This window comes from Crinia signifera, chromosome 4 (genome assembly GCF_055691185.1).
Source record: "Crinia signifera chromosome 4, ASM5569118v1, whole genome shotgun sequence".
NCBI classification, from domain to species: Eukaryota; Metazoa; Chordata; class Amphibia; order Anura; family Myobatrachidae; genus Crinia; species Crinia signifera.
The window spans coordinates 174,154,679-174,180,239 of NC_139220.1; the positions used below are offsets into that span (position 1 = coordinate 174,154,679).

Sequence of the window (25,561 nt, forward strand, 5' to 3'; positions counted from 1 at the left end):
TTGACCTCTTAGGGGGAGATTTTTTGTTTTGTGTAAATCGTTTACTCCTTCAGGAAATAATAATGGCATGCGATGCAACGCGACCGACCCGATTTTTACATTGGACCCAATGTAAAAATGGTCCCTGAGACCCGATTTTACATTGGACCCAATGTTAAATGCCCCCCAGACCCAATTTTTTTTTTTTTTTTTTTTTTTTTTATTGTATACCCACAATTATGTCAAATGTCCCCCCATTGTTAACGCAACGCAACGTCAACCCGAAACGTAGCAAGCTGCGAGGGGCTGCGCTCGCCACGCTTCAGGCTCGGTGGCTTGCTGCGCTCACCACACTATATAAAATGAACTCCATGCAGACGTGGCTAGTGGGGTATGAAAAGGTCGGAGGACGCGTACCGTCGCCGGCTCGCTGCGCTCGCTTCGGGTTGGCGTTGATCGTGGCGTTAACAATGGGGGGCATTTGACATAGTAATTACCCATCAGGGTGGGTATATAATTAAAAATCGGGTCTGTGGGGGCATTTAACATTGTAATCAGCCATGAGGGTGGCTGTACAATTAAAAATCTGGTCAATTTGGTCGCATGCGATCGACCCGATTTCATACAATTGAAATCGGTGGCGCCGTGCTAGGAAACAAGTACCGAAACTAACATTTAAAACAGCAGGCTATACCTACGATAATTTAATTTCCTGCCCAGACCTGTCTCCATCTACAGTATATTGGGGCATATCACTGATTGCCTTTTCTGCCGTTTCATCTTTGATGTCCTCTTGCCAACTCAAACTGAATATTTTAAAAACACAATTCTGTATATTTCCACATCCATTAATAGTTACCAACGTGATAATTCTATCACTGTTGAGAATATGTCAATCACAATCTCACTGCTTAGATGTCCTCTTTGACTCTGAACTGTTACCCACATTAAATCTGTCTGAAAATCATGTTCTATGCAAGCTTTGGTACTGATTTAGCCATGATTGCAGGGCTGTGCATTCGAAAAAAAACACTTTATTCATAATACAACCATACGTTACACAAGACACAGCTAAAATTCGAATCCATGCTGTCATCTCCTGCATTGAATATTGGGTACTTGTGTATTATCATGGCGCCCATCGCATATCGGAACACGATTTTTCATCGCATCGCATGCCATACACCCGATGCACAGCGATGCGATTTAAGCCCCTATACGATTTTAAATTGTATAAGCACCCTAATGGGTGCTTACAATGTTTAATGCACCCCCACGCCACCCCCAGTATGAACGTGAACCCGAAGCGTGGAAAGCGCTGCGAGCCCGCGAGGGGCGGCGGTACGCGTCCTCCGGCCTCTTTCATACCCGCACTCTCCACGTCGGCGTGGAGTTGATTTTATATAGTGTGGCGAGCCACCGAGCCCGAAGCGTGGCGAGCGGACGCCTATTACTTTTACATGTATTCCGCGTCCCCTCGCGGGGCTCGCTGCGCTCGCCACGCTTCGGGCTCGGTGGCCCGCTGCGCTCGCCACACTATATAAAATCAACTCCACGCCGATGTGGATAGTGGGGGTATGAAAAGGTTGGACGACGCGTACCGCCGCCCGTCGCGGGCTCGCCGCGCTTCGGATTCACGTTCATAGTGGGGGTCCATTTAACATTGTAAGCCCCCATTAGGGTGCTTATACAATTTATAATCGCATTGTATGGGGGGGGGGGGACATTGCGGAACATTGCATACCATCCCATGCCTTATGGTCTGCGATGCGATGGGCGCCGTGATAATACACAAGTACCGAATATTGCAAGCCTCCTTACTGGTCTTCCCAAAACAGAGTCTCCCCACTACAATTCATAATGAATGCATCTGTGAGGTTAATCTTCCTCGCCAAATGTTCCTCTTGTGGCAGGGACAGCATACTTCCAGATGTAATGTGGAAGATCCATTTAGAACAGCAGCAGGGCTAGGGAGATCCATCTCAGGTTTTACCAGAATGTATTGGGAATCACTGTCTGATAAGCAGCACCTGGTGCTTCCTGTTATGTGTTTTCAAGACATAAGGTTGGTGTCCCCAATGGCAGTTAGTGCCTGGGCAATAGGCTAATGAGGCTTGTGGGGGTCCAGGGATTATGTTAGGGATTCTCTGGAATTACCCTTATTCTGGGAACTGCTGTAACAAAAAATGACAATCTGCTATCCTGAAATGCTGTCTTCCTGCTGAGAATAAAGAACTTCATGTGATTCCTTGTCAGTGTCTTCTGCAAAACTGCTCTGTCAGTCCCTCCATTGGTTGCCTGTATTCTACTGAATTCAATTTTATAGCTCCTCAAAAGATCTACGTCTCTCAGCCACATGCATTACTTGCTACAATGGCAGAATTTTTTTCAGGCTGCCCTTCCATGCACAATTGGACTCTCTAGTCTCCAAACCTTCAAGCGTGCCCCCAAATCTTGCCTTTCCAGGCAAGCTTAGCAAATTTTAAAACCAGACACCTAACCTTCATAAAACTTTAATCTCTAAATTAGATCCTGGCTTAATTTCTCTTTCACACTTTTTATCCTGCTGACCTCTGGTCAACATTGCTGGGTCACCGTATCATACTTCCCTCCAAGAACCTTTGTGATCTGTTGGACTTTATGCAAAAAAACACCTATTCCAGGATTCTCAAATACTCGCTATACTATGTGTTTTACCCACTTTTATAGAGCGGGACTCATTTTTTAAATGGGTCTGTGTCACCTGGGACACACTCCTTCCGGATGGCTGCACAGCATTTTTAGGATCTTATAGGCCAACAGTGTGCTCAGGGGGGAGTTGGTGTGCTGCATGGCCGTGCAAAGAGAAGGAGACCTGAGCTCTGAAGATCGCAAAAGGAGGAGGAGGCTCTCTTCCAAGAAGACACAATTACTACCAGGAGACTGGCTGCTGGGGGGGATGCTGCAGAGAAAACTGACGCAGAAGACATTGATGGGTATGACATCGACGGGAGAACCGGAGGCTGCTATTGTGGCGTGGCTACATTGGTGCATTACCTACCCCCCCCCTGCTCCTGATCCGATGTCAGTGCTCGGCTAGAATTATGTCTGGGGGCCAAGGGGAGAGTAGGTGCTGCTTTAATGATGCTGGGGGCACGGGGAGAGGAGGTTCTGCTCTAATGAGGCTGTGGGGGCCAAAGGGAGAGGAGGTGCTGCTCTAATGAGGCTGTGGGGGCCAAAGGGAGAGGAGGTGCTGCTCTAATGAGGCTGTGGGGACCAAGGGGTGAGGGCTCGGTGTGGCTCTAATGATGGGGGCTAAGGGTAGAGGACTCGGTGTGGCTCTAATGATGCTGGGGGCTAAAGGGAGAGGACTCGTGTGGCTCTAATGATGCTGATATTAGATTAATGATATTGGAACCTTCATTTCTGATACGACCAAGAAAAAGTCAGTAGAACCCCAATTTTCATTAATATATTTATATGGTGCCACAAATGTTCTGCAGTGCCTAACAACAATGCATAAATGAGCTAAAAACAATAAACGAATTACAGAACAAAATAATTTAGTGCAAGTTCATGAAAAAAAAGGATAGTTGCATCAGGGAACAGGACACTGAAGCAATTATCAGGGTGGCCATTTGTCAGAGAATATGAATGATATCTCAAACTTATGGTTAGTGGTTGGGTGAAGCCATTTATTGTCATAAATCACATCTGCCCCACCTGCAGTGCATAAATTCTACCAGAATGCAAGGTCCTGTGACTGGTTCTGGAATTTGATAAGCTTGCCTGAAGAGATGAGTTTTTAGGGAACGCTTATAGGTTTGGAGACTGGAGGAGAGTCTTATTGTGCTTGGGAGGGCATTCCACAGAGTGGGTACAAATAACTATATTGCATGCCCACTAAACACTGAATAAACCTGTGAGCACTCCACACAAAATACAAACATTGATAAATAAGATGAGCATGCAAAAAATGCATTAATGAAAATGGACATCTGTGAAAAGAGACAAAAAAACATAACAAAGATACTTTATAGGGCACTTTGTGACCGATACACTTTGGAGGTTCCGGAAGCTCCTGTAATTGGTCCAGGAAGTCGGGTGGTGAGACCTGAAATTGGCGTATTATGAATGTTGTTTTACCACCAATCGGGTGTTCCATGCTGTTTTTATGTTATGTGATATGAGTGCAATGTATAAATAAATTTCTTTCCTTGAATGGAATGTGTTGGATATTCTTTTAATTCCAGAAAGATTTATGGACAAAGAGTATTTCAGAAAGAGTACCTATCTTGCCTGATATTTAGGAGTATTTGGACGTAAAGGACATTTCCACTATATTTATAAGTGTAAGTGTCACTCTAAGCGACTGGGTTAAGCACCAGAAACACTATTAATTCTTGTTTTGTTTTATCCTGTTCAGAAGAGTTTGTCAGACCTCTTCTTTATAGTGTTGGGTGCTGACAGCCATCCAGCGAACTGTGTAAAAAATCTTGTGTACTAGAGATAGACCTTATGGCAACACAGAACAAGAGCAAATCGAGAATATTCTATTCAAGATTTTATCTGCCAGAAGCAGCGACAACAGATGCCCTTTCAGTGAAGTAGAAGTTCCGACTGGGTTACATATTTCCACCCATACAACTGATAAGTCGTGTTCTGAAAAAGATACTAGAAGATCAAGTTTGTCATTGCGATTCTACCGTACTGGCCGAGGAGACCATGGTTTCCAATGATACTGAAGTTAGCTACCCAAGAACCGCTACCCCTTCCAGTGATGTCAAATCTTCTAAGACAAGGACCTGTTTTCCATCCCAACCCGGGGGTATATTGTATCAAGGCATGGAAATTGAAAGGAATACCTTAAGACAACAAGGAGTGTCTGATCAAGTGATTGATAGCTTACTAAAAGCAAGAAAAGAAGTATCTTAGGCATATTATAGAATTTGGAAAAAAGTTCTTAACCTAGCAAGAAGTACCTTCAACTTTGTCTGACACTCCTACTCCTACAATTCTTGTCTGATGGCTTTCATTTAGGATTGGCAGTATCCTCCTTGAAGTGTCAGATAGCAGCATTAAGTGTGTTGCTGCAACGTAAGCTAGCCGAGGATGAACTAATCATCAGATTTTGCAGAGCAATCAAGATATTGAGACCTCCCAGGAAATCGATGGTGTCACCCTGGGATCTTAATTTAGTTCTAAAAGCATTAGTTAATCCACCATTCAAACCTTTTGAGGAGGCGGAATTAAAGCTGATCACTTGGAATATTTCAAGGACATATATACCTCTACCGGTGAAGGTAGTATGATAGAGGTTAATGAGTTTTTTTGGAAGGAATAGAACTGCCCAAAATAAATAGTGAGACGCGAGAAAGGTTAGAACAGCCCATAGAAGTGGAAGAGGTGAAACAGGCTATTAAATCTGCGCCGGGATGGGCTGCCAGTAGAGCTCTATAAAAAATTTAGCGAATTCATAGCCCCCAAATTGACGGAAACCTTAAATAAAAGCTGATCACTTGGAAAACTGTTTTCTTCATTGCTATCACATCTGCAAGAAGAATAAGCGAGATACAAGCCTTATGGTAAGAAAAACCATATCTTATCATCTTTCCAGATACAATTCTGCTGAGGACTCATCCAGATTTTCTACCAAAAATTGTCTCAAGGTTCCACTTGAATCAAGAAATTATCTTGCCTGTTTTCATTCCTGAAAGCAGAGATGGAGAGGAAGAAAATTGGCATTTACTGGATCCAGTAAGAGCAGTTACTCTTTATCTACAAGGGGTTAGAAGAGGCTCGGTTCCTGCTAAACAGACTATGGCAAGATGGGTAAGGAGTCTTATTACCCTTGCGTATGAGCTTCAAGGAAGGACCGTTCCACCAATTATCAAAGCACACTCAACCAGGGCAATAGCTACTTCATGGGCAAAGAAGGCTCAAGCTTCTACCTTGGATATATGCAAAGCTGCTACGTGGCCATCTGTCCTTACATTTACTAGGCATTATACTTTGGATGTGTGTCCTCAACAATTTGGTGATAGTGTTGAAAAGTGCTTTGAATAAATGATACTTATGCATTGACATGTTTTCCCATCCTTAATTATTGCTTTGGTATGTCCCATAGCAGGCTGCCATGGGGATCGTAGAAGAAAAAAATCGAATTCTACTCACCGATAATTCCTTTTCTTCATAGAGATCCCATGGCAGCCGTTTCCCTCCCAGGTTATGGATTATACTATTACTTGAGAAAAAGGAAACACTCAAAAGACACAGGATAAAGGGTGAAGCTGAGCTATATGGAGCAAAAGTCTGTTTTTCCTATGCGTGACAATCAAAGTTCTGTAGGCAGCTGTGAGAAGACACCTGGAGCCTCCACCAAACACTCCAAACGAATTCAAATGTACATGCAAAAAAAGATTGTGCTCTCAATTAGCACCACCAGATGTTAACATCCACCAGAAATGTAAATAAACTTTCCTTTCTTCTTCTAGTGAAAAGCTTTCAAAGTGTGATTCTCGAAATTCATATACTGGATCTGTAAACGACTTCAAAAGATAATGATAGTGCAATATTGTCTATACACCATAATCATAGTTGCTGGTCTGATTTTACACTCACATATTCAGATTTTTTAAAATTGCATATAGGTCCACCATGTGTGGATATTGCAGAGTGTGACTTTCTTCCGTATAGACACTGTGGAATCTCAAAAACAAACATCTATAGTGCAATACTGCTGTGTAATTTAAAAGAATACTTTATTAAACAATTACACTCACATTTAAGACATAAAAAAATCGCATATCACCATATATATGGTTAGTGCCCATCTGCAGAGTACACTGTCAGGATATCCAAGTGTTGGTATAAGGAAACAGCCTAGTTACAGTCCCGGTAACTGATAGTCCAAGATGCGACTCCTTACTTTACCTTAGCGCTTTCGGACGTGTTGTCCTTCATCAGATGCCTCTGATGAAGGACAACATGTCCGAAAGCGCTAAGGCAACAAGTCACTTGATCCCCATCTGAGGAACGGAGGTGCTGTCTGGGACCACAAGTAAGGAGTCGCATCTTGGACTATCAGTTACCGGGACTGTAACCAGGCTGTTTCCTTATACCAACACTTGGATATCCTGACAGTGGACTCTGCAGATGGGCACTAACCATATATATGGTGATATGCGATTTTTTTATGTCTTAAATGTGAGTGTAATTGTTTAATAAAGTATTCTTTTAAATTACACAGCAGTATTGCACTATGGATGTTTGTTTTTGAGATTCCACAGTGTCTATACGGAAGGAAGTCACACTCTGCAATATCCACACATGGTGGACCTATATGCGATTTAAAAAAATCTGAATATGTGAGTGTAAAATCAGACCAGTAACTATGATTATGGTGTATAGACAATATTGCACTATCATTATCTTTTTAAGTCGTTTACAGATCCAGTATATGAATTTCGAGAATCACACTTTGAAAGCTTTTTACTAGAAGAAGAAAGGAAAGTTTATTTACATTTCTGGTGGATGTTAACATCTGGTGGTGCTAATTGAGAGCACAATCTTTTTTTGCATGTACATTTGAAGCTGAGCTATATACCTAAAGGGGGACGGTCCTTCCTGTGTGAAGAAAAGTGCTACCTGTCTGAAACTAGGAAAAGGGAAATATCCCATAGTAGGCTGCCATGGGATCTCTATGAAGAAAAGGAATTATCAGTGCGTATAATTCGATTTTTTTCCAAATCATGCACTATATGATCATTTTTAAACTCTTTAAAAATCAAGAGCGTTTGACCAAAGGTGCGAACATAAAAACTTCAAACAAATTGATTGAAAAAATCATCTGGATTTGAAAACTATGCTGAAGTATATTATATAATATTAATTATATATTAAATATAACTGGTTACAGTAAGCAGTGGAGCCTCAACTGCTCATTAGGCCCCTTGGAGGTCAAAGAGTCCAATCGATCTATCCACTGGACTTGAGCTGCAACAGCCTTCTACCCCTATCACCCCCTCTCATCATGGATGGAACATGGTCTATAATCATGTATTTGACAGCAGATAAATTGTCTCGCTTCCGCAAAATGGCGTTCAAAAGGTTGGTCACTGGTACCTTTAGCAACTGCTGCCTTTATAGCGGAGTAATGGAGTGCTTTCTGAACTGGCACTCCGTTTTCCCCACGGACGTCCATGAGCAAGGACAGTAAAGGATGTAAATGGCAAGATATAGATATATTCCAATAGCTGGGGGAAGAGAACAAGGTTTCCATGGAGATAGTCTCTTCCATCATCTGGGTGAAAGTTTTCAATTAGTCATTTTGACTTGCAGGGTCAAAATTATACTGTGGTTTAAATTTACTCAGATGTGATGGTACTGTCTCAGTCACCTGACACGTTTATTGCATCCTTGTAATGTTCTCTCAATTATATTTTTCAGTTTAATTGAAATAATTAAACTTTGTACTGTAAGGGATCAACCGGGCAAGTAGGTATAAATGACAGGCCCTTCCTCCTCAGTCAAGGTCCTGGAAGACCGATATAAAAATGAAGTCCAGCGCTGTCTTTGCCCACGATTTGTGCCCCGGTCCATACCCCTAAAGGGCAAAAACCAGGGATAGCTCTTCTCCCAGATGACTCACTGTGCGTAGTGACGGAATCAGTGTTGTATATTTGATGGTTTTGAGAACTCTTGCTTCTAAATAATGGGCGTGTATCATCACTGGTATTAATTTTTGATCACACATTTTGAAATGATTCCTCTGAGTGCTGCTGTTTAATTATTCTGGGACTATCCATCATCCACTTTAGGGCACATCAGCGCTCACCATTCCTAGTTTTGGGTTGCCGTATAGTTTGTAACCACCTTGTTTAAATAGAAATCACAGGGGCTCTGCACTCCCTAAAATAACTAACAACAATAAACAGTGGAGATTAAGTTCATGTATTGATCAATGTGTGTGCGTGTATGTATATATAGTGTTCACTCTAGGAGTGACAGCGGGTAGGGCGCCGGGGGCGGACCGGTCACGCTGACGTCACAGCTGGAGGCAGTGCTATGCAAAGCTGTCCAAAAAGTCGCTCATCTGTTGGTAATAGCAGCAGATGAGCAGCTTTCCCGGCGTGGGAGCGTGTATCATCGCTAATCACCGGGCAATACACACTGGGCGGCTTTAAGCTGAAAGCTGCGTGTTTTGAGCAGTTTTTAGCTCAAAATCACCCAATGTGTATGGGCCTTTAGTATGAGAGATGGTTGGGAAACTGCTATGAAATAATAAGTGGTGATGAAAACCACATCCTTTATAAGAAATGTAAGATAAAGAAAGAAGTATATGCCAAATTGTGTATACTTTTTAACACCAATTTTATAATAAATTAAAGTAAAATCATGTGATAATCCAGTCCTATGTATATTTGATCTTTAGAAAAGAAGCTGTCGTATAGTTTGGACTCTTCTTCTCTGCATTCTGTTGAATTGACTTGTTTTTTTTTACCATTTTTAAGGACATACAATATTCAGGATCCTTTGTATAAAAGTTGTTGTTTTTTTAAGTGAATTGTGATCATTACCAATCTGAGTGCCCCCTTTTTCTTTATTTTATTTCTCTTTTGTGTCTCTATCCCTTGCTGACCGAGGTCCATCAATGTGAGCAGCCAGGGCAACATAAGATTACTGTATCCTTATAAAATGTGTTATATATTTGTAGTGCAGGGTAAGAGGTGAGGATCAAATAATACAGTGCCTAGGTTAACAGTCAATCGGACAAAAGAGCAATATGCAGGTCAACACTGACAAAAGGGCAATATGTAGGTTGACTTTTCCAAAATGTTGACACATGAAGTTTGACATGCGTTCACTTTTTTGGTGTCAATGTTGACACCTAGGCATGTGAACCCCCAATTCGTATAGGGTGTACTCTTTCACGGAGCAGCACGGATGGTGTAATGGTTAGCATTACTGACTCTCAGCGCTGATATCATGGGTTCGATCACCACCATGGCCCTAACTGTGCAGAGTTTGTATATTCTCTCCGTACTTGCGTCGGTTTACTCCGGGTACTCCAGTTTCCTCCCACAATCCAAAAATATACTGGTAGGCTAATTGGCTTCCAACAAAATTAACCCTAGAATGTGTGTGTGTGCATGTGGTAGGGATTATAGATTGTAAGCTCCACTGGGGAAGGGACTTATGTGAATGTTCAAATATTCTCTGTAAAGCGCTGTGGGTACTTATGTAATATCTGGACTCCCGTTTTTCTTATGAGACCGTGTCCCCTCGCGGGGCTCGCTGCGCTCGCCACACTATATAAAATCAACTCCATGCGTAGTTGGATAGTAGGGGTATGAAAAAATGGGGTGCATTTAACATGGGAGTCCAGATAATACATAAGTACCGCGCTGTGTAATATGTATGCGCTATATAAGAAATCATTAATAAATAAATGGAGTCAAAGACCACATGGATGATAAAGAATGAAAGAGTCCAAAAAAAAGTGTGTGTGTGTGTGTGTGTGTGTGTAAAACTCGTGTCAACTTATTGAATTTTGACCTAAACACTGTCAACCCATTATAAGGGTATCTGGTTCAACATAGATAAATATATTTATTTGATGCACCTTTTTAGGTGTGCGGTTGCTCTTTGATATACGTTCATATATCAGATCATGACTTTACACCTAACAGTGGTACATGTATATATGTATCTTGTAAAATGGCCCCTCTTGTGATGAAATCATTCTAGGGGAGATGGTGTAGGGTGAAACCGATAAGGAATAGTAGGAAAATTATTTGCAGAGCTCATCATTGCACCAGTAATCTTTGGTGAGGATTGCTGTTGGGTCCTTTTGAGTTATGTAGTAATGTTTTTATACCTGTGGAGTCAGGGCTGGGCAACACCGGCCCTCCAGATGTTAATGAACTACACATCCCAGGATGCTTTGCATTAGTTTTGCTATGTGGCCATGCTGAAACTGATGCAAGGCATGCTGGGATGTGTAGTTCATCAACATCTGGAGGGCCGGTGTTGCCCAGCCCTGTGTGGAGTGATACTGCTGGGGCTATGTGATGAGGTTTTGGTGACAGCTGAAAATAGTGCAGGTTACCTTGGGTACTGTATGGTCATTGGTGCCTCTCTCCCCTCTCAGCACACAGCACTGAGGAGCTTGTGCTGAGCTGTTGAAGCAGCCTCTGCTCTCTACTCCAACTGCCCAGTCTTGGCAGTGGGGAAGGGGGGTGTAGGACCCGGGCCCCTCCATCAGACCCAAGCCCGGGTAAAAAGGACCCGCCCCCACCCCTCTCCATGCTACTACTATGTACAACACAATAAACAGACTCCCTTGTGGATTCTTAACCCCTTGAGTGGTGGGTTTTCCTGGGTCAGGACAAACCTACCAGGGCAGATTTGTTCTGTCCCAGAAATACTCACCACAGAAGGGGCAGCCACTGCCTTCTGCAGCAGCCCCTTCTCCCCTGGGGCTGCTGCTGTCTGATTTGGTTGTTTGCGGCTGCTTGGAGAAGTTCAGGGCCACTTAAGGGCTCTCGGGTGTTTGTCATTCCTGTATTTTGACACGCGATCGGCCCCAATCCTCCCCGAGCAGTGACCGGGGCGGTGATGAGGAGAATCGTCAATGGGGGGGGTGGGGTGTCACTAGCGCACGCAGGGGGGTTCTGAGTACCCAGAAAACCCCCCCTGACAGACAAGTTTATTTTTTAAGCTACGAAAAACGCTGTTGCGATCTGCGAGTTAAGCCCCTCACCCCCTCCGGCATTAGGCATTAAAGGCCCGCGAATGGTGGGATGTGCAATCATGTGCACTGTCCTCCAATGCCCCTGGGGGTGCTCAGCGACAGGGGGATGTTGGTGCGCCAGTGGTTCACCCTTTCTTTACAGTGGCATGCCTGGAAATATCTCGGGAGAGGCTGCTCCTGCAGAGCAGCTTAGCCTGAGAAATTTCTGGGCATACCACCGAAGGGGTTTAGGGTCCATTAAATAAAAAACATTTTCACTTTACAAAACTTTTACGAATTGCATAAGCATAAACCATTAACTATTGGGACTTATAGCCAGTATATTTTGTTAAGAATGATTAATTTAAATAATTCTGCTTAAATGATTCTTGCTGTTTTAAGACTTTTTTAAATTTATATATCTACATGTATAAAAAGGAAGGACATAAAGTTGCTGGATCGGACTCCCAGGGAACAGGACACTAGTTTTTTACCCCTTTTACACCAATCCCCGGCCCGGACTGGAGAGGCCAGGTTCCTGATCTTATTGCACAAAAGGCAAAATCATTTTGTCTCCCACCATAATTTGTAGCACACAAAATAATCGCCAAACAAGCCGGGGATCCCTCACCGTATAGAATATATACTGCTAAGAACAGATGCCTGTAAATTTATACATTTGTATTTACTGTACTACTTTCTGCTTTTAGATTGCTGAAGACTCTAGAAGTAGATGAAACAAATGAAGAATACTCAATGTCCAGCAATCAATACCCAAAAGAGATGGTGCGTAAACGTCAGAACTCGACCCGCAGTTCCAGGAGTAGTGACTCAAGAAAGAGCTTCAAGTTGGATGCCCGATTAGAGGAGGATGTGACTAAGTCAATCAGGGGCAGAAATGGTAGATTTGTCAACCCTTGGCCTACATGGAAAGCTCCTGCCTTTTGGGATCTTCTAAAATGGGTGATCACGGAGAAAAATAATAGCAGTGTTCCTAGCTCAAAAGAGGTATATTTTATTTATAATTCTCCACAAAGTCCAAATGCCCATATGCCAGATGAATGAGGAAAAATTAGTGATGTTGATGGCCACTAAGTGTGTTTATGTGACTGTTCTAGAAGCACTTTGCACGTATTGCTTATGATTTCATCCCCCCACAACTTCCACCCCCACCTCACTGTTTGTATTCAAAAATATATTAATTGACATTCAGCAGTAAATGTGTGAGAAAACTAGTACTTTTGTGTATATTGTGATTTATAATGAGCTAACTCTGCAATTATATATTTGTGATTCAGGCGTGCTGACATGAAAGTATCCACACCACAACAAATACAATTCAAAAACTTCAATATTTTATATATTCTTGTTAATATCAAACAGGTGTACCACTACTAGCTTAGAGGTTATTGTGGATAGTCCTATACAGGAATATATTTGTATCAACATTTTCTCTATTTCAGAGGCTAATTGCACCTCAGTTTTAAGATCCACCTTTCTAGTATAATAATATACAGCACCAGTATATTTTAGCAGTTACTGTTGCTTTTGTACATTTATATATATGTTTATTTTATTTTTATTTGTGCATATGTGTAAAGTATGATTTGTGACGGGTCAATACTAAAAAACAATAATTATATACATATTGAAGTTTTTAAATTATCTTTGTAGTGGTGTGGATTCTTTCATGTCAGCATGCCTGAAATTCACCAATATACCGTATATACTTGAGTATAAGTCGACCCGAATATAAGCCGAGGCACCTAATTTCACAACAAAAAAACTGGGAAAACTTATTGACTCAAGTGGGACCCTCACTCGAGTATAAGCCGAGGGAGGCTTTTTCAGCATAAAAAAATTTTCTGAAAAAGTAGGTTTATACTCGAGTATATATGGTATAAGCGCAGAGAGTCCCTTCATTACTTTCTTGTATGGTTTCCCATGAGAGTGGGCAGAAGTGCAAAGAAAAAATTTACTTTTTCCCACTTGCTGCTATCCTGATGAAATGGCCGTGCTGGCCATGAAATGTTGATAAACCTAAGCAACCATACTATGCATGTATTTTTAATTTAAATACTATGCACCTTAATATTGAAATCTGTGAAGTGCCGTCTGGTTTTGTTCTTTTTTGAACTACTCTATAGTACATGGTCTGCAGCATGGCACCCCCCGCTTGTTGCCCCTATTTTGTCCATAGTGCCAAGCTTAAACTCTGCATGCGTGTAAATTTAGCAGCCACAGGGGTGTCTTCCACAATACAAAAAGTATCCAAAATATATAAGAAGAAAAAAATGGAGACACTCGCCATTGCTATGTTTTAATTCAAGATAGCATCATGTTACAATACCGTCCATTTCTCAACATTTCCATCACACTCACCAGGTGTTTACTGTGCAGTGTTGTACTATGGTCAGAGGACGTAAACGTTGAGAAATGGACCGTATTGTAACATGATGTTGTTTTTTAATTAAAATACAGCAAACTTCTTTTTGCATTTATAATTTGGCGATAATATGCATATATGTGCAGCTAGCCCCTTTTTAATTGTAAAACACCTATCGTGAAATACTTTTACCAATCCATTTTGAACCTTTGGAACGCCAGAGGGGGGAAAAACAGTGTCCTTTCTACATTACATCCATGGACTGGCATCACTCCACACCTCTCTTCCCAACTATTTCCTTATGCCTTTATAAGGATATTTTAAACCATATAATCATTTTGTTTTTCTCTAGGAACTTAATAAACAACTCCCAGTGATTGAACCCTATTTCGTGGAGCACCCAGAGATTGCTGGCAAAACAGAAAATGGGATACGGGTCACTTGGTTGGGCCATGCATCACTCATGGTGGAAATGGATGACTTGATATTTCTTACTGATCCCGTCTTCAGCCAGAGAGCCTCCCCTTTTAGTTTTGCAGGTCCAAAGCGATATCGTGGGCCTCCATGCACAATAGAGGAGCTGCCCAAAATAGATGCTGTTGTGATCAGCCACAACCACTATGATCATCTAGATTACGGCACTGTATTGGGCCTGAATGCACGGTTTGGTACTGAGTTGAGATGGTTTGTTCCCATGGGTCTTTTGAACTGGATGCAGAGCTGTGGCTGTGAAAATGTGATTGAATTGGACTGGTGGGAGCAAAACTGTGTTCCTGGACATGATGAGGTGACCTTTGTGTTTACTCCTTGTCAGCACTGGTGCAAGAGGACACCCAATGATGACAACAAAGTGTTATGGGGTAGCTGGGCTGTTCTCGGACCATCAAATAGGTTTTATTTTGCAGGAGACACTGGCTATTGTGGGGCTTTTGAACAGATTGGTAAGCGATTTGGACCTTTTGACGTAGCTGCAATTCCTATTGGAGCCTATGAGCCAAGGTATGGAGTGTTATTAAGCTGGCAACATTACTTTTGTGAAACTAATTTCTTTATCCTCAAGGCAATGTTCAGATATATAAAAATAATTTGCTACTTCTACAGTTATGAGAGAAGTACATTTTCTCCAGCTGTTTTGAAATTTTTGATTTGTAGATTTCCTTCATATACAATAGAAAACAAAACACCTATTCTAGGTGTCCCTTTTTTATAAAACAAGGACAACCTGCACATGCTTAAATTGTAAATCACTGCAAGAATGACTTGGTGCTGATTTAGAGTTGGAAGCAAATTTTAAAAAGAAAAATCAAGTGTGCACCTGGACAAACCATATTGCAATGCAAGGTATGAAAATGTATTTTCTTTTCGCATGCAGGGCAAATACTGGCTGGTTTGGCATGTAGCTCAGAAATCCTGGTCAGCTGTATTTTTATGCTGAAATTTAGTAGGAGTAAGAATGTCATTTCCAAACTCTAAAGATAATCAATGGCTTTGTCAAATAGTTCTAAAAGCGACAATCCACCTATAGTAATTCTTACCTCTAAATGGGGCAGGTGTATTAAGCCTTAACAAGAGATAAATGCAAGGGTGATAAGGAGAGGTAAATGTCCAGCCAATCAGCTCCTTACTGACTTTTTTCAAACACAGGCTGTAACATGTCAGTTGACAGGTGATTGGCTGGACGTTTATCTCTCCTTATCACCCTTGGATTTATCTCTTGTTCAGGCTTAATACATCTGCCCCACTGTGTCTGCACGTTCTAAAGCTGCCTCATCTTCAGTGCAGCATGGTTTCATCAAAGTGCAAATCTGTAAAATGACAATGTGAAGGGGTAGGAACCAAATAAATTCGGTTTTACCCCACTGCTTGCCTACACAGTGTTTTGAAAGTCGAAATCTGAACGCCAAATTTAATGTTAGCTGTAAAGGGGAGGTCCATATCTGAGCTCTCACTAATGCTAAAATTTGGTTCCAGTGATGTCGGTCAGTTTTAAATCTTGTTTTAATAACATTTTGGCTTTTTTTTTTCTTTCTTTTCTTTCTAGGTGGTTTATGAAAAGTCAGCATGTGGACCCTGAAGGAGCAGTCAGAATCCATGCTGATGTCCGTGCCAGGAAATCTATTGGGATTCACTGGGGAACATTTGCTCTAGCAAATGAAGTAAGTCCTATGAACTATATATGAAGTATGTATGTATGTATGTATGTATATATATATATTATAAATCAAATGAAGCACAGCGGTTACAAAGCCCTTAGGTCTATACACTCACCCCCTGAGGGCTACAAAACACATGCGTATGTGTGTGTGAGTCCTTAGGATTTTAACTATATGGACACTGACACCAAACCTTTGGGAATCCATTCTATTGTTACAGGGAAAGTAAATTCAATATTTTGCAAGATCTAATAAAGGCTATGGGCCAAATGTAATAGGGTGAGAGTTTCAGAAAGTGAGAGATTGGGACAGTTTTCCCAGTTTTTTTTTTTTTTTTAAAGCAGCAATCGATAACATGGCAAAATCAACCTGGTTTTGCAGTGTAATTGATTGCTGCTTTAAAAAATAATGGGCAAACTCTCCCCCTATTACATTTGGCCCTATATTTCTTATGAGTAATATGCAAGAAATAACTAGACTGTTCATACTTGTCATTGTGTTTAGGTATTTCTTTACTTGTATTCTGCATTATTTTTTCCAGCAATAATTTGAGCTCAAGCAATGTCATTTTTTATTCTTATTTGTTTCCTTGAATCGTCATTATTTTTAGTAATGCAGGAAATTGTGCAGTACTTAAATCAATTATAAACAGGATAGTTTTGACTTCCATTCCATTTGCAGCTGAAAAATTGAGTATTAATGATCTGTTAGAGCAGTGGTTCCCAAACTATGCGCCTAGGCTCCCTGGGGTGCCTCAGGTTTGTCGTCCAGGACCAATTAAAATTATTTATGATCAATTATTTCTGGACAAAACCAGTGCTGGTGGCTGCCAATCATAAAATTGTGTACAATCAGAACCAAATCCTGCCCTTTACCACATTACTGAACCCAAGAAGCACATATAAACCAAATCTACTTAATTTGATATATATTTTTGGGGGCCTAGGGGTGCCGTGGAAAAATTCTGATACTCTAGGGTGCCCTGATTAGAATAAGATTGGGAACCCCTGTGTTAGTGTTGCATTAGAATTCCGTTGTTATGTGGTTAATGCAAAACCTCCAAATTCCTTTTGGTCTGCTCTTTTCTTTTAGCACTACCTGGATCCCCCCATAAAACTGAATGAAGCCCTTGAACGATATGGACTTACACCAGACGATTTCTTGGTCATGAACCACGGAGATTCCAAACTCTTTAACACCTACAGTGATGAACCACCTGAAGAATGATTGTAATAGTTTACTAGTTCTCTACTCCAATTCTGAAGTAACCTTAACAGGTCATGTTTTATGGACTTCTGCCTGTGAGAACAGGTGCAATAATCACTGACAAAGCAAAATAGTCTACTTTGCCTGTGCATGATGAAATAAATACAGTAAAGTTGCCCCATTGGGGGTACTTGAGGATTGGAGTTTAGAACAACTGTTGTATTTCGTCAAATCGGCAGTTACTTCCGAAAGAAAACAGCATTTTGGACTTTCACTGAACTACACCAAAGTGTATTTAAACTTTTTACCTTGAATACAGTTATTGAGTTGCAAACTTTACTTGAATAATAACACAATTTGTGTGTGTTTTCACCTGGAGACATTTAAAACAAACTAATCTAAGTCTTCCAAGATTGTAGTTTAGACAAGTGTATTGGCTGTAATGCGCACCTTGCCTGCAAACCGGTAAATGGAATGAATATGTTGTGCCTTTTTGTAGAATACAGTAAAGAGCAGCAAAAAGGGAAAAAACAACAACAGTAAAACGGAATGTTACATCCGTTGTCACATGGTATTATATTGATTGCCTGTACTGCATCTGGCATGCAAATTGATCAGTTGTATTGTATGTTTTTATCCCAGGACCTATATACTAATTTGACCAGAAAAATTATGAATACTGATTATAATGGGTGCATGTGTTCTATCACGCCTTTTTTAAGAGGGGGAAAAAACTAAACTGAGTCTTTTGCACCTGAATCATAAATTGAATTTTGTATTTTTTTTTGCCCACCTATGGTTTCTTCTATCAGACAGTGCATGTTCTTTCAAAGTGTATGTACTTTTTGCTACTGGAGCTCAGCATGGACCTAATTCTGTAAAACACTCCGTTTCACCATTTAGTACTTGTACTGTACAGCAACTAAAAATCCACAGCATATATAGATATAAATATAGATATAAATATATAGATAGATAATAAGAGAAGTGCAAAGTTAATCCAAGCATGATACATGAAATATCATAGGTATTTGTTAATTGGGCACATTGGGGTAAATTTACTAAGATGGGAGTTCTATTGAATATGGTATGTTGCCCATAGCAACCAATTAGATTCTGTCTACCCTCTAGAAGGTACAAAATAGGTAGAATTGGGATGTTGCCCATAGCAAAAATTGAACCCATTGAAACCTATTACCTAATGCTGAATAGAGAGACAGTGTTTCGGCTTTCTGTGCGCTGTTTTTTGCACTAGCATGATGCATGTCTTAAGCTCTGAATGCAGACCTGCAGTGGTGCTTTATGTGCCTTTCTACAAGCTTTAATGGTGCATGGGTTGGGAACAAAATCCTGGCAGCCTGGATCCTGACAGGCAGAAGACAGAGTGGAATCCCAACATACAGTATACTGGCAATTTTTTTTCACCCTACACCCCTGTACTTGCCTCCAGGACTACTCCACTGCTGGTCTTCTGACTGTTGATCCCAACTCTTGGATTTTTTTTACTGCATACTCTCTTCACAGCCTTTGGGAACACTTCCTATAAAACATTCTGCCAATTGTTTTGCAGGTTAACAGATGCTCTTGAAAATGCAGAAACATGTCACACTACAGACTAGTTACTTGTAAGTTACAATCACCCTTTCAATCAGCTTTTCTTTTAAAGTACTGCTCATTGATACCTGGACTATTATATTTGCCATTTTGTGCTTGCAGATTTCTATGATCTTGTTGGCCTAGTAACATTTACTGTAGAAGTGCAAATGGTAGGTAGGCAAAAAATTAGACCTATTAAATTGTACAAAAATTGCTCTTGTAGGGAGGGAATGCCTTGGTAAACTCACTACTTTATATCACAGAAATAATCTCATCCTGCAAAAGATCATGGTATCCTAGCTCTTTATTGCAGAAAGTTTTATGCTGGGCTAGGAACGGCCTTTGCCTGAGGTGTACGTTTGTGCCACTGTGGATGCTGTTCTTAGCTGGAGAGTAGGTAATTAATGTAACTTTACCGGTCAGAAATGACCTTTAGTACATTTCATAGATTAATTTTAAATGAACAACGTCTTTGTTAAATATACAGTTTTCACAATGTTTTAAAGTACATGATGCTCTTGTTTATGGTCTCTTAGTAATGCCTACTGATTCACTTCTGCACTTCTATTAGCTTGTTTGGTATGTCATTAGAAAACCAGCAGTAAATAATTTCCTAGTTGACTGCTCTAGAATTACTTTCTGGTATAAGTACTTGTTTATGAAGTGTTTTGAGCAGGCATGGCCAAACTGGCCCTCCAGCACATCCCAGCATTCCTTGCCATAGGTTTAGCATTCCTTAAATGTGGCAAGTCATGATTGGACTTGTAGTTTTACAACAGCTGGAGGTAGCGCAGCTATATTGGAGCTGTTATGATACTATCTTGTAGCTTTCATGACACCTTCCCAGTTTGAGATGCAGATGTCTGAATGTTCATTTTAGCAGAATATGACCCATGCTGATTTATTCTGAAGGATACTGTGAAGTGTGCTGGTAACATAGGCTGTTGGTAGTACTGAAAAGCTAAGTCACGGCATCTAAATCTAGGTAGATTAGGCAGCAGCAAAGATAAATTATGATTGACAAGCCCTTGTGTCCAGTCTACTTTTCCTGACCCTGGTGCCAATAAATTATCATAACTTAACATGAAAATGTCTGTGATATCCAAGCTTATATTTATGCGTTGTAGCCTAGGGGTCATTAAATGATTAGTGGTGTCCTTGCTATGGGTTGTGGGGGTTGCAATATGTTTAAAAGTATAATTCTAGAACAAATGTACAATATCTTTATGCCAAACTAGTTAGATTTCTGCAAACTAAGTGCCTTTTTTTTCCTCTTCTCTCTAATGCTAAAATATAAATGTACAAAATGTCTTTGTATATGGTATGACATGGGTGCTGTACACCATGATGGATAATAAGGCTGCATAGATAACATTATTATATAGATTCGCTGAAAATAAACCAAAAAAATACCCTTATCAGCTTCTCCTTGGGATACTTCCTAACCAGCCTCTTCAGGATTGTCCCAAGTGTGTCCTTTCAGATATCCGTTCACCCAAAGAGTAACACCTCACCCATAATAAATTTAAGGTATAGAATAAATTTCTTATATTGTATGTTCTCACATAACTACTAGTCTATCCAATTAATATATGTAGAGGAAAATCTATGTGGTGACAAAGCATATGTATTGATGGATTGGTGACACAACTTTGGTGCTAGCTACATTGTGCCCAGTGTTTTGTATTTCATCTCCTTATATTATTAGAATAGGAACTGATTTGTCCCCTGTGGAAACACACCTATTGAGCACAATCCCTAGTACTTTAATTGGGAGAAGAATGTAAGTAAAAATGACCTTTTTGAATGTGTCAAAATAATTCTATAGAAAGCATTGTGTATTTTCTATAACAAAAAGATGCTGTTTTATGAAGTATATTGTAGGTGTAATTGCATAATTAATTTGGAAGTTATTTTGGGTCTTCAATAACCTAATTGTTTGTTTTTAAATTACATGAGTGGTAGATCTATGATCTTGTATGTATTGGATGTGTGTGTATGTTTACACTCCAGAATCAAATCCCTGGATAGATGCCAGCACACTGTAGAACTAAAGATACTTCTTTATCATCTTTTATTATAATCCTCTACAAAGAGCCAGGTGTACCAATGAAAACTGTGGCTGTTGCATTACTCCTTGGATATTTATCAGGACTGGTTGACCATTGTAATACTCGCTATACATTGAACGATAATTGTTTAGATCAGCTGAAGGAACTACTATGCTTAAAGATTATCCTTTAATGTATAGGCAATGATAATTAGTCATAGCCTGAAAATGACAAATCAAAACTGTATTGCTTCTATAGCAAATCTGTCCAATCCTGCCGACCACCTTTCAGTCAACACATTGCTGTTAATTGAACACCATTATACAATTCCTGGTGTAATGAGGCCCTCTGGTAACCATTCAATCGTTCTACCTGACTCCAGTCTGTGGCTGGCTTTAGTTGGCGAAACTGAGTTTGTGCTTAAGCCATAAATCGGGCACTCCTAAGGTGCATACACACTGTACAATTTTTTGACCAATTTTGTTGAAAGACATTTTCCCTTGAACCCAGTGTCATGGATGAAAGATGTTGACGACAGATGAAAGATAGGCTCTTTTTGAAAGATATCCAAATTGAGCTGCATGCACAGTTGACGAACAACCTTGATGAACAACTGGCAGGTATGCGCATCATCATTCGTCGCAAATGCACTGAAAGATATTTTGACCAATTTCATTCAGAATGGCCGAAAGGAAAAAAAATTGTACAGTGTGTATGCCCATTTTAGCAGAATAAATGGTGTGCAGGCGAAAGCAGTGAATGTCTGCAACTCTTCCTTTGCTTATACCCTGTATGAACAATTTTTATGACTAATTTACATTTTATTTCTGTGTTTTTTTTTTTTTTAATCTAGCCTCTCTGCATTACGTTAAGACTTCTGGTTATTTTCGCATATCAATGTTTTCTTGGCTTTCTCTCCTTTATAGCAAGCAAAACAGTATTACAGTCTATGCTTGCTTCTTGAGAGATGTTTTGGAGACAGATCTGTAGACCAGGTGACGAAACGGGATCAAATTAATAAAATGTATCGCCAATACAACCATTTGTGACAAATAGCGGTAATGATGCCATGGCCCTGTTAGTATAGCTGGAGTTGCTCCCAGGGAGATAAAATATTTTAAGCAAATGCCATTTATTTACTAAAATGTTTCATATTTGTGCATTATATAATACTGTTGTTCAGTGGCATAATGGCATTATCCAAGGGTAAAAACCACGAACAAATGTGGCTCAATTTCCTGAATTTGGTCTGTTCTGTTGTGTACTAGAAGCAAACCTAACAGCCTTTATAAATTATAGGTAATAGTAAACCTTCGGACCTAGACTAGAATAATATTTTATGGAATGGTCTTGAAACTTTTACTGCTCGAGTCTGGGCTATCAATCGATGGAAAAACACTCTTTAAATTTCTCTTACTCCTTCAGTCAGATTATGCTGTGATTAAGAATTTGAACGTCAATGTTTCTATGTAATACGATTGTTTTATCATTTCATTATCATTAAGAATCTAATTCAGCAAGTACAGACCTTTTGATTCATGTGGGTTTGTATGTTAACATTATACAATAAAAATCTATAAAGATTGAGTTCAATTTGTTTTGTTTTATTGCAAGTGTTAATCACTTCCATAATAGCCCAGATCTGTCACTCTGTGAGTGTGTGTATAACGCTGGGCGGAGTCCTAGAATAATAGCCTTTCATCGTCTGTTTGACTCCGCCCACACAGAGTAAAAGAGAGGTGCCATAGTGCTGACAGGATGCCATCTGTCAGAATCCACACAACTAGCCCGCAGTGGCCGGGGATAAATGCACAACCCACTTCCTACAGGCACAGAAAGTATTGTGGGGAGACTGCGTTACCATTACAGACCCCCTGGCACTGGGTCTGGTGGATCTGCGGCACTGTCTTCAATTGTCCATTGCCGAATTCAGCCCCGCCCTCCCACCTCCGAGTCTATAGATGCTTCACTGCACATCCATGGTGCAGATTCCCACCCCCCCTGCATGCCTCAGGAGTCTCCTCTTTCATAGACAAGGCAAGGGGCGGAACTATTACCCGGTACAACATAAAGAGGCCCACAACCCCTGCCGCCTGCACAGTCGTTTTCTGGCAGCCAGCTCAGGCCCTCCCTTCCGCAGCTCGCACACCCACGCTGCTGCTGCTCAGTAGTCAGAAAGCCCGGATCTGCTGGAGGTAGAAGAGGAGAGCAGCGCAGGTCCCAGCATCGGACGAGAGGGGGCGTGGCTTAGTCTCTGAATGGATTTGGAGCTCCAAGCTGGTCCGCATCGCTCACAAACCTAACCAAGCACAGCCTAACTTAATTTACACCCGCCACCTGCACAGCCTAACTATACAGACCCTACTCCGAAGCCTGTGCTGTATACACCCCACCCTCCCAGCAACCCACCTATCCATCTGCAGCCCAACTATACATCCCCACCGCACCGCAGCCTAAGTATACACCCCTCAGCCTACCTATACACCCCACTCTGCAGTCTACCTATACACACACCCCCAGCCTATCTCTCTCAATGGAGTATAATAAGTGGTTGTACTCCTGAGGAAGTTTTTAAACTGGGTGTATTTTCCAAGCCTAAAAATGCAGAACAAGTTCTACATTTTTACGCTTTCAAAATACACCCAGTTTGCAAAAGTTTTTAGAGTGCAACCATTTATTATACTCCATTGCTCTATCTTCACTTCAGAGGGCATCGGGGTCGCTGGTTTACGTGGGATGATGCCATGCCCCCAAATGCATGTCATTTATTCTACCTGAAAAATCCCCTTTACAAAACCTGCGATTGCCCCAAGCTGAAATGCTGCGCCGCCGGGACTTAGAAGAGCTAGCTGCCCAACACTCCCGCAGCTGCCCCTCACCCACACACACGGGGCACCCTTGCATCTCCCCTAACCACACCACATCAACCACCTATGGCACACCCAACTCTCACCACCCACAGCACCCCCACATCCACCTCGAAAAACACCACACCCGCCCCTGCAGTATTTCCCCACCCCTCCTGCACAACCAATATTTCACACAATAAAGGCATTCACAGGTTAAGGGGGTGGAGCACCTTACAACGGTGTGAGGAGCGCCTGTAGGGCGCGATGAATCACCTAGTTTATTATAATTCTGGACATTGTCCCATTTGTAGATGTGTACGAGAATCTCGGATACCAACATTGCTGCCTCTGGTGGGTGGGGTCAGAAGGCCCAAGTGTGGCATATCTATTTAGGTGTGGGTTTACCATGGTAGGAAAAGCTCTGAGTTTAACATCTGGGACTATTCATTTAGCATTTTTCCTTGGGCTGTGCAATAACCCATAGGGCCAGATTCTATAAGCTTCAAAAGTGATAAAATGGACAGTGATAAACAGCCAGCCAATCAGCTCCTACCTGCTATGTCACAGACTGTGTTTGAAAAATGTCAGGCAGGAGCTGATTGGCTGGCTGTTTATTAATCTCCATTTGATCACTTTTGAAGCTTATAGAATCTGGCCCATAGGCTATACATAAAAGTGGAGGAATTTATGGGTCTCCCTGTATGTTAATTCCCAGATTTGCATTTTAAAGCAGATTTTTCCTTAACCCTTTGAGTGCCAACATCTGTGAGAGATGCACAAAATATGAGTGCTGACATTTTGTGAAAGATCTGCAAATGTTGGAATGTAATGTTCCACAAAAGGTTGCTCGGATTTCAAGAGCTCAAGACTCCCACTGGCATACCACTCTGACATCTGTTTGTTAGGGATTGGGCTAGGTATCCCATAAATATTCAATCTCCGATTTCTGTTCCTTGTGGTGCACTGGAATTTGGGAGAATTCGGGTAGGTCACAGTTAGATCAATGGATACCAGCAGGTGAATGGGTATAGCTCAACGCATTTCTCCGGAAAAATAAACCTCCGGATTCCTCAGGAGCAGTGCCAACTCCTCCCCTTCCTAGTCCTGACTCCTCCATCACACATATATAATAACACACACAGCTAGCCACGTACAACTTGCAGGGGGGTAACATTTGCTGCAAGACAAGCCGTGCGCCTTACGAGGGAACCCACATCCAGCACTAAGGTTACGGGTGGCTGGGTCGCAGGTGAGGTGTGGCCCACTGCTGTGAGTCGCGCTCATTACACAACATGACACTCTATTAGCCCCACCGAATCACCGAGGAATGTGCAAACACAAGTAATAAGTCACCCATTCGTTTGCTGATATTAGTGCCTGAATATTTTTGGTGTAAACTATTTTTGAACACTGCCTGTAACATGTCCGATAGGAAATGATTTGCTGGTACTTTTATCCCTCTACATTTTATCACACTCTGACACTTTTCGTTTGTGATCTAATCACAAAATCAATAAATAATATATAATTCAAACTAACCAATATATTAAGTAATGGCAAAAATTCTTACTTAATAGTAAGTTAATTAATATACAGTAGCAGGGTTACCACTGGCAGAAACACTCTAA

At 41.1% G+C, this 25,561-nt stretch overlaps 1 protein-coding gene across 2 annotated transcripts in view; it reads left to right on the forward strand.

Moving 5' to 3' along the window:
• Positions 1–22,671, forward strand: part of NAPEPLD (N-acyl phosphatidylethanolamine phospholipase D) — a 41,352-nt gene extending 18,681 nt beyond the window's left edge. For both annotated transcript variants that reach the window (XM_083183030.1, XM_083183029.1), the window contains exons 2-5: positions 12,403–12,700; positions 14,431–15,077; positions 16,120–16,234; positions 17,324–22,671. In XM_083183030.1, the coding sequence (XP_083039156.1) occupies positions 12,449–12,700; positions 14,431–15,077; positions 16,120–16,234; positions 17,324–17,458 (1,149 nt within the window). In that variant the 5' untranslated portion in view covers positions 12,403–12,448 and the 3' untranslated portion in view covers positions 17,459–22,671. The remainder of the gene's footprint in view (positions 1–12,402; positions 12,701–14,430; positions 15,078–16,119; positions 16,235–17,323) is intronic.
• Positions 22,672–25,561: the final 2,890 nt, after the last annotated feature.